A 13993-nucleotide genomic window follows, 5' to 3' on the forward strand; every position below is an offset into this window, starting at 1 on the left:
TTTTGCTTATCATTTTATTAACAGCACTGTGCATACTTCCAAAGTGATATGAGCTTTAAAAACCATCAAAAAGTTAATGAATGCCTTTTACTGATGAGAAGCGACACAGCTACATGGAACAACGGCTCCCTCTTCTGGCAAAAAGTTGAAGTACCCCAACACAGGGACTGGGGGTAACGGGGGATGGTACGCATTGAGCATCTCTGATCTGAGACCTGGTTTATCTTTCGGGTAAGAAAGCCAAGGAGACCTTTCACAGATCAGCTCATCGATGCACACATAAGTTGCGGCTGACAAGGCAGAGAGGACAGATTAATACAAGCAATACTGCACAATCTAGCCTTCTGAGATCAGCAGGTACGGATCAATACCTACAAACTCTCTTCCAAAACAAGGCCTTACTCTAAACATGGTGAGGATCTCCAAACATATGGCACTGCTCACAGAATTATTCACATAAGTAAACAAAAACCTTTGGAACAAAATACATGTACAGGAATGCAAAATGAAATAAAACAGCCATTTTTTTTTCTTATCATATCACAAACTTTATACAATTAGCTTTTTCTTTAGAGTGACAGTATCAAAGCACAAATTGGTATACTGTGCGAAAAACAAAAAACAAAACAAAAGGTAAATAATACACAACAATGACGTGCTGTCCTTGAAGCATCGACAAAACATTGGTACAGTATTGAGGATTGGGGGACCTCCCCGTCCATTACCCATCATTCAAGAAGTTTCTCAAGGCAACTAGGAACAGAAAAAAAAAAGAACTAGAAGATGGCCGGACAGCGCAGAGATAGCTTCCAGTCAACAGACAGCATTACCCAGAATAAGCAAAGGCTAATTAGCTATCGACCTGATTAACGCCCACCTCCCCCCAAAAAAACATTCTTCTTCATATGCTGGGAGAGGTTCAAGTCAATGTACCTAAAAGCTCCTTGCATTTATTTATCGTATTCATTCATAGTACCTGGAAATGAAGCTGCTGTTTCTAGTCCTGCCAACATTGGAAATAATACAAAAAAATGTGCAAGTTATAATGTGACAAAGTAAGTAATAGGCTACTTGTGTGACTTCATTGAGTGGATACTTTTGGCTACATGTCACCTGGATGAAGAGACGGCAGGTGAGTTGCTGTCTGTGCCAATGAGTCTCCTCTGTTTGTTTTTTGACAGCTGCGCGTGAACGCCACTGGTTTCAATAAACATTATTCCTGAGTTAGTTCTTACAGTTGGCCCAAATACTGATTTTAATGTAGACTTGGGGGTGGGCCAGCAAACCCATGAGCCTACTTTTTAAAAAGCCTCAGCAATCACTCTGTTTCAGAGGGGGTGAACTCCCATGGAGAGAGGAAACTGATGTGAAAGAGAAGCTTGAATCTGTTACAAAATGGCTGGTTTCCATAGCGCAAGCATTTTGTTTGTTTGAGTCTACCTATAGAAAATTATAGAGAATATATATATATATATATATATATATATATATATTAAAAAAAAAAAAGTTTAAAACACTGAAGAGTCAACAGCTTGTGAGGGCTGCAGGCTCACAAGCTGCTTGTACTTTCAAGTATGCTACATTACGGACCAGAGAAACATGGATGATACTGTCACTTTAAAGAAACAGGATGACGGTTAAACACAATATTCACAAATGTACATTTAAGGCTTAATTGTTTAGCACTAACAATAGTAGCAGCAGTGAAGCACTTCTGAATTAATTATAATAACAATATTTATGATCATATTACAATAATATATTACCAAAGTAAATCAATGACATTTTTTTTTTTGTTTCGTAACACTGGACTGAGCTGGAGACAGAAAATGTCCGACCAGCCGGCCAATGAAGTTAGACGAAGACAGAACGAAAACGTTTCAGCCACCACGGATCACACAACACTAGCCTGTCTGGTACTGCAGGGTCGTCAACATTAGTACGTCCTCTAATAATCTCACTGCCAGGCTCTACAGCTACACTAGGCCCTGCCACTTGAGTTAGAGCAGTAGTACGTTTACAGAGCACGGGTCTGAGTATACTGACTGTAATTCCACATTCATGTTGTACAGGAACAGGAGGTTCATTTAAGAGCAGGTCATGAGGAGAAGGTCTGGCAGACACACACCTACACACATGCTCACATACACACATATAAACACACGCTGCCAGACGAACAGTCCAGACCCGAAACCATCGTCATGCTACTTTGAAAAATACAACACGACAAAACAAGCATGTTTTTTCTAAAAAAAAAAAAAAAGAAAAAGTACCAAAGCAACATTGTTAATCAAAGGCCATAACAGACTGAATTCATAATGAAAAAGCTCTGCTGCTCTGTCTTCTAAGCTGCTGCTGACTGAACATCATCCTGGTGAGGAAGACACCCTGACTCTTCCTCTTCCTCACGTGTATTTCTCCACACTCTCACATCCCTCAGTCCGAGAAAGGACCAAACCCCCTTTAATCTGGTCCCCGTCTACCCATATCGCTTGTACCAACAGCGACCCTCAAAGCTGAAGTCATTTTTACATACTGTATATGCACGTACTGTATATATTACACACATTTAATATATATTTACTCATATATTAAATTTTCATATAGACATACATTTTTTAGTTTTATTTGTGAGGTGTTGGTTACATTTTCAGCAAGAGGCTTCAACATGAAAGATAAGAATCTGTCTTCCCAGGATTCATACGAAAGTCTCGCGCCATGTGGCGTCCCGTCATTGTTCCACACGCGCTCGGTCACTCCCGCGGAGATGTCCGTGAAAACGAAGAGGCCTGCTGTTTGAAAGCAGTTTAGAGAAGGCCAGACACTGTTGAAAGCGCATGGAGTGCAGGGCGCGGAGTCCCAGAGATGCTGTGAGCTCGCTGGAGTAACAGCCAGTTAAAAATCCACAGGGATGTAGGGCGTCAGCCAGCACCGGAGGTAGTGCTGCAGGCAATGGGCTTTGGGCTTTGGGCTGGGCTGCGCCAACCTAAACCCAACCAGGCTGGGCCAAGCTAGGGCGAGAGAGCAAACACGAGAGATAGGCACAAGGAGCGTGCTATGTGAGAATATGCGCGGTGGAGGGAATGGAGACAAACTCACGGAGGATATTCTTGGCCATTTCGATATTGTTCTGTGCAATCATCAGTGCTTTCTGGATGTCCTGGTAAGAGTATCCCTGACTCATGAGGTGCTCGATCTCGCTACTAATTAGAGGGTTGGCTTCTGCACCTGTCGCCCCACCGCTGGGTGGAGCAGGGACGGGCGGGACGGGGCTGGGTCGACGCTCCGAGTTGATTCGTCTGGGCAGGGGCTTTGGAGGTCTCTCTGGTGCTTCCACCGGCTCTGAGAAGGCTGAAGAGAAGAAGAGAGTGAATGTAAAACACCTTTAAAGCTAAAGCCTAGTTTAGACAAGATTGGCGATGAGACGAAACAGTTTTAGAACGTTGCAGCTTGTTTGTATGTTATCAAAGGTCATCTAGTTTCTGGCTTCCACGCCTACATTTGTTAAACAAAGCTGGGGTTTTGTTGCCATTTAATTAGAGGACGTTTAAAGCTCAGGTCAGATCAAAGATTCACAATAAAGTGAAACCATTTTAGAACGTTGCAGAGAAAAGTTGCAGCGGTGTGAATTGGCCGTCTGAGCTCGACTCAAGCCGGCTGATCGTGTCCCCTGCAACTCAGCTGGGCAAATCGCCAGTGGCTGGTTTTAGAACGTAAAGCACGTCACTGGTTTAAACATCCAATGGGCTTGTAGTGACGTCTGTTGGTCAAGTCAAAATGACCGCAAATGGCTGTTTCTTTCCTCATGTGTGCTGGTGTCAGACGGCGGGTCGCTGCTGCTGTCAATTGTGTGTGCTCATGCCCCCTCACACACACATTATCACTGACTAACTGGCACGGTTTACTTACATTACTGTGGCGTATATATAATGAATTCAGTCCATCTGATGCTCATTTTGTTTGTTTTTTGGCCGTTTCATCACTACTACGAATACAACTGTAGCCAGTATCTCACGATCACTATCATTCATATTTTAAGAAGCTACAAATTATATTCAGCCACAAAATTAGCCTGAAAAGCTGAAAATCAGTACAGAAGTACAGAAAGTTGTTGCATAGAGATGATACACTGTCTCATGTAGTTGCAGTGGTGTGAACCGGCACATTGCAGAATGCTGCATTGCAGGTACCTGCCCGTTTCAACTCATCTCATCGCGAATCTTTGGTCTGAAATGGGCTTAAAAGGTCTGGAACACACTAGTGTTAGGTTTTGGTCAAACCTAAAAGGAGATAAATTCCTTAAAACAGCCTTAAGGTCAATGTGAGTGAAGATGACATTTCTGGAAATAATTTACATCTCATTTTAAAGAACATCCTGATCTCTGTAATGAGGCACCTGTGGCAAACAGCACACCGAGTATCTGTCTGCATAAAGCTACACATTGCCGTCACATTGTATATATGGTGAACTGGTTGACCTTTCCACTGCAGCAACCTTTAATAAAGCACTCATAAAGAGTCAAATTATGATCTGAGAGCTTGTCAGCTTGTCTGAGAGCCACTTAATTGTCCCTCGGATATAAAGATTTAAGTCTTCAGTGGGGCACTCAGACAGCCAGCAATCATCATACTGTAGGTAGTAAATGTCAGCTTACTGCAGAGACATGGAGATTACTCTGAGAAATAAATGCTTTTCTACCTTCTTCTACAGACTGTGATAAAGCCATTAATGCTGCATTACTTCCAGTCAAACCTCCACACAGCCTTCCGGTCTGTGACGTCTCAGTGGTCAATACCAGATTCTGATGATACAGACGGCTAGGTACGATTTCCTGGAGGCATCACTTACTGTTTTTCTGCTTTTAAGGTCACTAACGTAACTGAGCAACCCTCTATAATTATTAGTCTTTAGTCTTTGAGGACTGCGACTGCATGTACTTGAGCAAATTATGTACGGCAATCAATTCATGGTAATCTATCAAAGTCTAACATTAACTTCAAAGAGCTTCTGGAAAATCTGTATAATGTCTAAATGCTTCAAACCACATAGCAGAAAAATGCTGTAGTCGACTTTTAAAGCTTCTCTTAGGGTCAGAGGATGTTTGTGCGAGTGCAAGATATTGATTCATCAGCAATTTTTCCTTTTTTGTAAGGAAGGCACCTTAACAAAGAGGATGCAGCTATACATTTTTACATCTGAGTCAGTTAGGAAACAGATACACCATTCTCCATTCTTGCCAACCTAATACTGTATGTGCCATCACTAATGTTAAAGTTTAACTTTTAAGTGTCACATCTCTTAATAAAAGCCCATGTAATAAAAGGGTCAGTTCGCAGAATGTTTGTCCTACTTATCCGTAAGGTATCTACCTATTTAGGTAGTTTCATTTTTGTTTTATCCTTCCTGAAAGAAGATATCCCTTATTCATTACGTGTTAAAGTAAAGGCAAACAATGTGGCTACTCTTGGATGATGTAGCTAGTAGAGCTGCAACAATTAATTGGTTAGTTAACTGCTGAGCTAAATGCCAGCTAATATGACAATTAATTTAAAAAAAATCCACAATTCAAGCTTCTTAAATGTGAACATTTTCAGTTTTTTTCGACTCCTCCGTGACAGTAAACTGAATATCTTTGCATTGTGGACACAACAAGACTTTTTAGGACGTTATTTTATGGCTTTTGGGAACACTAATCAACATTTTTCACCATTTTCTGACATTTTATAGACAACCGAATCATGTACTAGAGAAAATAATCTTGCAATACTACTGAGGGGGGCGAAACATCAGTGAAAGGCGGCACCAGCTAAAGACCCTGCAGCTGACCCCAAGTGCACCGGAGGAGGTGCGACAGGCAACATGCCGGGCAGGTTAATACCAGCGACAACCTGTACATCCCATTGATAATATACCACAGTAAAAAAAAAACCCCAAAACGTTCATAACATGGCTTGTTGTTGATGACCCCATAATTTGGGGGAATTCTGAAAGTTGTTTTGTAAAATTATATTCTGCATTAAAAACAAGCTCTGGCTCAACAGAGTAAAGTTTACTTACGTGCTGCAGCTCCAGCATCCGAATCTAGAGAAAGGCGGCTGAAAGCAGCTGTGGAGGATGAGCATGATGAGGAGGATGAAGTAGAGGAAGACGACCCCCCCAGTTCTGAAAGGGTCCGTCGGGCGGTGGGCGGCGGCAGTCGAGGTTTTGGGAAGTCGTAGCCGTTCTCCTCCTCTTCCCTGTCCTCGGCTGCTTGATCTCTGGGACCGTTGGTCATCGCCTGAGGGGGCAACTCTGAATAGTCTGGGGTGGATTTAAAACAATGTATTAGCACTAAAGTATCTGATAGACAGATGATTATATCACAACTGCAACCAAAAACACAATTTACATTCATGCTAACAGAATAGGTAGGAGTATTTTTCCACTTGGTGAGGGATGTAGTTTCAGACACTTTGATAGACTGGTTTTAGCGAGTGTTGTTCCACCAGCAGTTCATTTAAAAGCAGAGATAACACCAATAAATCATAGCAGGGTGGTTGACAGAGAGGTATGGAGGCAGCACAGAGATTTAAAATAGTGACTCTGCCTGCTCATGTAAGCTGGCCTTGTCCACCTAATTCAAAGATTGATGAATCAAAATACTGTACCTGAGTCTCTGGCTTGTTGCGACCTGGCCTGGATGTTGTACATCGCTTCATACATTTGAGGTCCATCCTCAAGTTCAGCCATGATCAGCCTACAACAACCGACAACAATAATAAAACAACAACCGTCACAGACACAGCGCTGCAGTCACCAAAGTTATTTCACTGAGTGTTGAATACCGTGAGTTGTGTGTGGAGGCGTGGGTCTGTGTCTGGAGTGCTGCTACAGGCTGAACCTGTGGAGGCCTTGGGACTGCCGGGGTCTCCGTTATAGGTGGTGCCGTGATGGGTGGCAAGACAGGGCGAGAGGAGGGGATCATGTACTCTGAATCCTCCTCACTGTCACGTGCCTCCTCTCCTGTCACTGGCCTCTGGGCTGGAGAAGGTCTGGAAACAAACAACTCAAGAATATTCATACTAGAAATGTAAATGTGGATTCATGAAATATTAACACTAAAAGGATCAATGGGACAACGTTTTAATGTTTCTTTGCAAATGCCGAATTATGCAAAGTGCAAATTTCTATATCCTCACATGGAGAAAAAAAAGCCATGGAGTGTCATTCCACTGCGCTCTGGCAGCACTTCACCTATATCTCCACTCCTCTAATGTCACCATAGTGCCAGTACAACATACCTGTTTGCCAGGGCATAGATGGCGTTGGCTGAAGCCGAGGGCTTGACTTTGGGGTTGTCATAATCTTGACCAGCAACTGCTGCAAAACTCTGGAAAAGAAGAAGCTCAAATCTCAGAAACTTGCAAGTGAATAATATTTTTTTCAATTGAAATCTTGAAACCAATTCTGATCACAATAAAGGAATAGTTTAGGGAAAATAGTCTAAGGAAAAGCTGGATGAGAAGATTGATGCCACTCATGTTAGTGCTGTAAATGTAAGAAGCTGGTGCCAGAGCCAGCTAGCTTAGCTTAGCATAACAAATGGAAACAAGGGGAAACAGCTAGCCTGGCTCACCAGCTGCTGGCTGTAATTTTATATTTAACATTTTATCTAACAGCATGAGACATCCATGTGAACATGGATTTAATGAATATCATTAGAGGTAATAAATACACCTTAAATTGTAATTTAAAATAGTGATCAAACAATGCATGTGTTTTGGATGACTGAGCTAAAAACCCATCGACATACACTGTACTTGGACAGTTAAAACTAAAATGCTGTGAACTCGCCGATGAATAAACATTAAACCAAATGGTAGTTTAGTGTGTGGTGTCTTGTGGTTTCTCTGACCAGCTGGTGGTCCAGACTGAGGGAGCTGTTGTTCTTCTGTGAGTCTGAGCGTGTGTCCAAAGCAGAGGGCAGCGCCAAGGGGAGGGAGTGTCGGTTGGAGAGTTCCCTGACACCTGCTCGGATGTCCACTCCCAGACTGGAGACTTGGGTGGATGAGGAAGATGAGGATGAAGACGAGGAGGAGGAAGAGGTGGGGGCCTTGGGAACAGGCCGGGAGTTCCAGTCAGCCAGAGGCCGGTTTGGGGGTGCTGGAGGGAGCTTATCTCGAGGGGGCTCCCCGGGAGTGCTGGGCAAGGGCCGCCTCTGCAGCCGCCCATCGGGGGCTGCCCCGGCTGTGTGTGGGCGGTCGGGAGGAGGAGGAGGGGGGAGATCCCTCAGCGCTGGGGGGAGGGGAAGAGGCTTGTCTTTGTGGTGAGATGCTGCCTGGAGGGGAGAAACAGAGATGGAGGGAGCTCATTTAGACAACGTATAATATTGATGTGAATTCAAAGAAAACTGCTAACTTCTGCGCTGGAAATAATCCATTTAGTAACAATACCACTGTGCATGCATTCATCATCATAATCGACAATATACATAACTACAGAGGAAAATGTTGTTCATCATCTGCAGACATTTCAAGCTTCCTATCTACAGTTTCCATTTATCTACATTTAAACAGAAATATGAGTTAATATGAATGTATGAGTGAGTGGAAATGTGTTCTGAAATGACTCAAATGTAGAATATGAAAGACACTGATTATTGTAGCTGTCATTCTAACACCTCACTTCAGTCAAGGTGGGTAATAGTAGGCATCATTTTAATAACAGAGCGGGGTTACAAGTGACATTTTGTTGAATTTCAGTCTGATTTGGCTCTCTGCTTCCACTGTGGGTGTGCCATAAAAGCTACAAACCAGCTGCAAAGCGGAAATGTGTAAGTAGTTCGACGTAAGGTATTAAAAGACAAGTTTTGGGAGAACACTGAGATAGATTTCACGTTACAACACACGCAAAAGCTAGAGCTAGGATTAAGATGTGTAAATTCCGTCTAAGCACAAAAATGCACATTTTTCTGTGACACAAGCTTCCAGGCGTAAACTTGACAATCTGTGAAATAACGCCTGAGCCAAACTTTCATTCTTTTAATGTCCCCTCTTGCCTGAACAAAACTGGTTGTGTATGTTCACTTACCTTACTGGTGAGCCCGGGACTGGAAGCACCAGGGGGGTTGGGAGGTCTGTGTGGTAGCAGGTCTAATCTGGGCGGCACAGGGGGAAGAGAGGACTGAGGAGCCATGGACATAGGTGATGGGGGGCGCTCCACCTGGAACAACAGCAAAAGACTCATCACATCTGATCATGTGCAATTTGATGGAATCAGGATTTGGTTAAATGGCAACTTTTCATGATACAGGTGATCCACAAATGCTGCCATTAATCAAAGTTTTCTTAAACTGGATGTAGGCCCAGCAGTGCTATGAGTGGATTAAAAGGAACACAGTTCTCGTCTTATTTCTCCTTAAATGGTCACATTTACAGTTATCATTATCTAGAGCCTGAGGGTGACATGGTGGTACAGTGGTTCTTGATTTGAATCCAGGGTGGGGGAGCCCTTCATTGCATGTTCTCCCTGCGTCAACGTGGGTTCTCTCCGGGTACTCTGGCTTCCTCCCACAGTCCAAAGACATGCAGGTTAATTGGTGACTCTAAATTGCCCGTAGGTGTGAATGTGAGTGTGAATGGTTGTCTGTCTCTATGTGTCAGCCCTGTGATAGTCTGGTGACCTGTCCAGGGTGTACCCTGCCTCTCGCCCAATGTCAGCTGGGATAGGCTCCAGCCCCCCCCCCGGTGACCGTCAACAGGATAAGTGGTAACAGAATATTAATGAATGAATTATGGAGAGCTGCACTGCATGGCTGAAAATGTTATGATGAAGGGAGGAAAAAAGAAAAAAAATCCCCATCATGCAATTTCTCAAGGTATGTGTTGTTTTGTTTAATGTTAATTTTGCTAAATAGATTAATAAATAAGTGTTAAAAAAAGCAACTGATGTAATTAAAAAATAACTGACAACATACAACACTGTTTGCATTGTCTGAAACTAATGAAATATGCAAACATTTAAATGATACACTGTTTTGCACTTTCATAGAATATAATTATACCTTTAAAGGTGACTGCACTTTACATTGGCAGCTATTTTGTAAAGCAAAAAAAAATAAAAAATAAAAAAAAATAAAAAATCTAAGTGTTGTTTTGTTTCAACCCGAAACAAACACAAATCAAGTACAGCCAAGTACTTCACAGTATTCAAGTACATTTAAAGAAATGGTCAAAAAAGAGAGAAAGAGGCCAGGTCAGCAATGAAAGCCAAAAAAATTCCAGGGACCACATCAAAGTGTGTGTGATCTCAGGTATTCGCGTCCTCTATAAGCAGACTAATGCACACAGAGTTTCTCAGAGGCCCATAAAAGATGGAGGATAAGAGAATGCCCCTCATATCAAATGCCGAGGCACAAAAAAAAGCTGCTACCTTGGCACCATGAAAGATGGAGATGAAAGACTTGAGATATGAGCTGAGAGCTTGAAGCTCACAAAAAGTGAAAAGGGCAAGGCAGGGAGTGTTTCATCTGAACAGAGAGGGGTCTCTCAGAAAAACAGAGAGGAGAAGAGGACAGTCGGCACCCATGAAAAGCACCCACGGCGTCAAACCGACCAAGCTGAGTGCCTAAATGTTTTATCTATGGAACAGGAGAGCTTGCCCAGTGCCATGACTGGAAACTTCAGTAAAACAAGTAACTTCTGTCTCAATAACTCAAGGTCACTCCATGATATTACCTTTGTACAGGCAAGTTTGCTCATCATGAGGTGAGGGTCTTCAAGTCTATCATCATCATCATCGTCATAGCTGGGTGATGGAGCACCCTCAGCTCCAAACATGCCCCTGCAGGAGCCCCCGCTGTTGTCCTTGGGGTCAAAAGGATCCACAACAATGGGCTCTGTACCCTTAATCTCACAGCGACAGAAGGGACATCCCGTTCCCTGACCCTCCGACTCCTGTAACAGAGGCAGAGAGGCAGATGAATCAGCAAACAGAGATGAAAGGAGCTTATGTGCTTTTATATATCTGTTACATCTGCACAGAAGAGCACTTCAGCCGCGAGTTCTCCTCTCAACAGGTTTGAGTTATAACACTTAACTTGGAGCAATCAACCCACACAAACCCATTCCATCCGCCCACGCTCTTACCTGCCAGGCAGTGAGACAGGAGGTGCACATGAGATGACCACAGGGCTCAATCTTCACATCCTTGTCGTTCTCGGCGCAGATCTTACACAGCTGGAAAGTGGAGCCCATCTCACAGTACAGCTCGTATTGCTCCTGAGGGGAAAAAGCAAGACAACTATGAGCTTTCAGTGCCTAAACTCAGTAACATCATACGGCACTGACACCATCTGAGATCATTTCCAAAGAACCCAGAAGGATCCGGAGCCAAGTTAAAAGTGTGTGGGCGTATTTTTAGTTTCAGTCCTGTGCTCAAGCATAATGAGCCTGTTCATAAACACCTTTACAAAACCCTGAGTAGACATATAACCCGACAAGACAGAGACTTGTCTTTACTGATATCTCACAATTTAGTTATGTCTTGCACATTTATCATGATGCATCCTTCAATGTGAGGACATTATGAAATACTGCAAGACAGATGGAGTTTCCTAAACTGCAACACAATAGGAGAAGCTTGCACTGACAAAGGACCAATTTGCTTTAACTATAATACTCTTAGATTCTGAAATGCCCCATTTTTTAACTTCATCTGCACTTAGCTTAAAGGAGAAGTCCAGTATTTTGCACTTTGAGCCCCATTTCTGGGCTGATTATGATGAAATAGAGTGGCTAAGACCAAAATAGTGATGATTGCTCATTTTCGGAGAATGTGGCTTTGGCCAAAGGCAGCTGCCTGTGGCCATGTGTGAACCTGTCCTAAAACCACCTGAAACGGTCATTTACAAAGCCATGAATCTCACTGAGTGGTCAGTGGTGTTCCTTGACATAAAAATCGTAGCAAACTGTGGTTTCCGTGATTATTTACTTGACATTTTGTCTACCCCATTGGTTTTCTATAGAAGCCTCATTGTCCGTTGGTAGTAATCCGCCACCGGAAACGGAAAGGGGGTTGTTTACGACAAGGTTGTAGTCATTGTAGTCTTTTAGCTCAGCGAAAGTGCTGCCTCGACAGTGCTGTGTGTGCTCCTGGAGGAAGAACGAGAACGAACAAAAAAGTTTTGTAATAAGTTTAAACAACCGCACAATGGATTACTTGCTTGTAAACAACCTTCGCAATATGATGCCTTTGAACACAACACCAACCTTCTTCTTCTGATTCTTTTCTGTGTCCTATTACATTGCAATGGTTTCCTGCCAGTTGGCGACACCCACATAAAGGAGCATTATCGCCATCAAGTGGGCTGGAGTGTATAACGCTTCAGGGTCAAACGAACGATCAAACGGAAGTTTACACAGGGGTGTGAGGCAGCTGAAAAAATAGTTCCACAATCAAGATGCATAGCGAAAACGCGGATGGAAACCACAGTTTGCTACGATTTTTATGTCAAAACATCAACGAACACTACCGACCACTGGGCGAGTTTCATGGCTTTGAAATGAACGTTTAGGGTGGTTTTAGGACAGATTCACACATGGCCATAGGCAGCAGTGTTTCGGCAATTCTCTGAAAAAGAGCAATCGTCACTATTTTGGTCTTAACCACTCTACTTCATCATAAACAACCCAGAAATGGGGCTCAAAGTGCAAAATACCAGACTTCTCCTTTAAAGTCATGTTCAACCCAGTGTCCAACATTTCTCTTGGGGAACTACACAATGTTCAACTTAAGTTCCTTCTTTCCTCATTTAAATATACCTATATCATAATGTTCTCCATGGATCATTTATGCTCCTTCAACAGCATTTACATAAGCTGGGGCTTTTTATCACAATGAAAAACAACTTGTCAAATATAAATGCTCGACACAAAAAAGGTAGAAGAGCCAGTTAGTCAGCTACTTAACCTTGAATAACTCAGTTCCTGTCTGGTGTTTTATCATATCATCTACTTTTGCTCTGGTCATGCGCTAGACTGTGAGATCTTCCTGAGCTGTCTGTGCACAAAAAAGCCATTTGAACTCTACAACAAAATGCTAAAGGCCATCAGAAGTGTATAAGAGTGTGTATGAGATGTGTAAGATATTAAAGACTAAGGATGCAGTGTGAGAAGCATACTGCTCTGACCTGTGTGACTTTGATGTGGTCTTGAGGCGAAGGCTCACACAGTCCTGTCAGATCTGGGTTTTGGGTCCGGCCGTCGGGGAATAAATAGCTGGAGATGAAGAGGCACATAAAATTAGAAGGTACGCACAGTGGGGGGAGCCTTAAAGTATCTTTGGGTATTTCGACAGGCATTTTCATTTAAAAGTTATCACCATAATTAGTTAGTATGATTATACCGCTTGTATACCTAACAGGCTGCAGCAATGAAAACATCTGTTCAGTCCATTCATTTAATCTGGCAGCGTGTTTTTAATATCATCACTGAGATGATGCATGTACAGTATGTGACTATTTTGCAAATGGGTCAGATGGAGTAATTACCATCTGATAAATGCTTCATAGATGCAGGCGATATACTGTATTGGCTGTCTCACTTTAAAATCCGGATTTGATTACAGGTTGGGACAGGCCAACCATAGCTTTCATTAAACAAAGGAATCAACGCTGGCATAAAGAGATGAGTTTCATGCCAGCCAACAAAACCACTGACTAAGCTGCACATTAGAAACCAACAGTTCTATTCTGGTTATGATAACACTGGAATGATGGGAACAGGCAATATGATATGGCTGGATTGGTTTAGAGCTGAAAGGCAGATTCAACCGGGGGGATGCAAAGCAGAACTGCATAGTTTAAAAAGAGATGGATACTTTGTGGGAAGAGGAGAGGAAAGAAAATGAGAAATGGCAGAAAAAGAGAAGCCCTGCATATGACGGGAAACTTGACTTATTGATCATTTATTAAAGCTGTGTCAAATGAAGACCAAGACGCAGCCGCAGAGATAC

General features: G+C 42.8%; 1 protein-coding gene across 1 annotated transcript; it reads right to left on the reverse strand.

Annotated features, from left to right (window-relative positions):
- On the reverse strand, positions 1 to 13257 carry cbl (Cbl proto-oncogene, E3 ubiquitin protein ligase; the record flags this gene model as incomplete). The annotated part of the gene is given in 10 exon segments (XM_049576057.1): positions 1 to 3351; positions 6059 to 6301; positions 6649 to 6737; positions 6826 to 7032; positions 7282 to 7370; positions 7896 to 8318; positions 9071 to 9202; positions 10717 to 10935; positions 11128 to 11259; positions 13170 to 13257. Coding segments are annotated over 10 exon segments (1918 nt in total), but the record flags the coding sequence as incomplete, so codon positions are not given.
- Between the last annotated feature and the right edge of the window lie 736 nt (positions 13258 to 13993).

This window comes from Epinephelus fuscoguttatus, linkage group LG5 (genome assembly GCF_011397635.1).
Source record: "Epinephelus fuscoguttatus linkage group LG5, E.fuscoguttatus.final_Chr_v1".
In the NCBI taxonomy this organism is placed as follows: Eukaryota; Metazoa; Chordata; class Actinopteri; order Perciformes; family Serranidae; genus Epinephelus; species Epinephelus fuscoguttatus.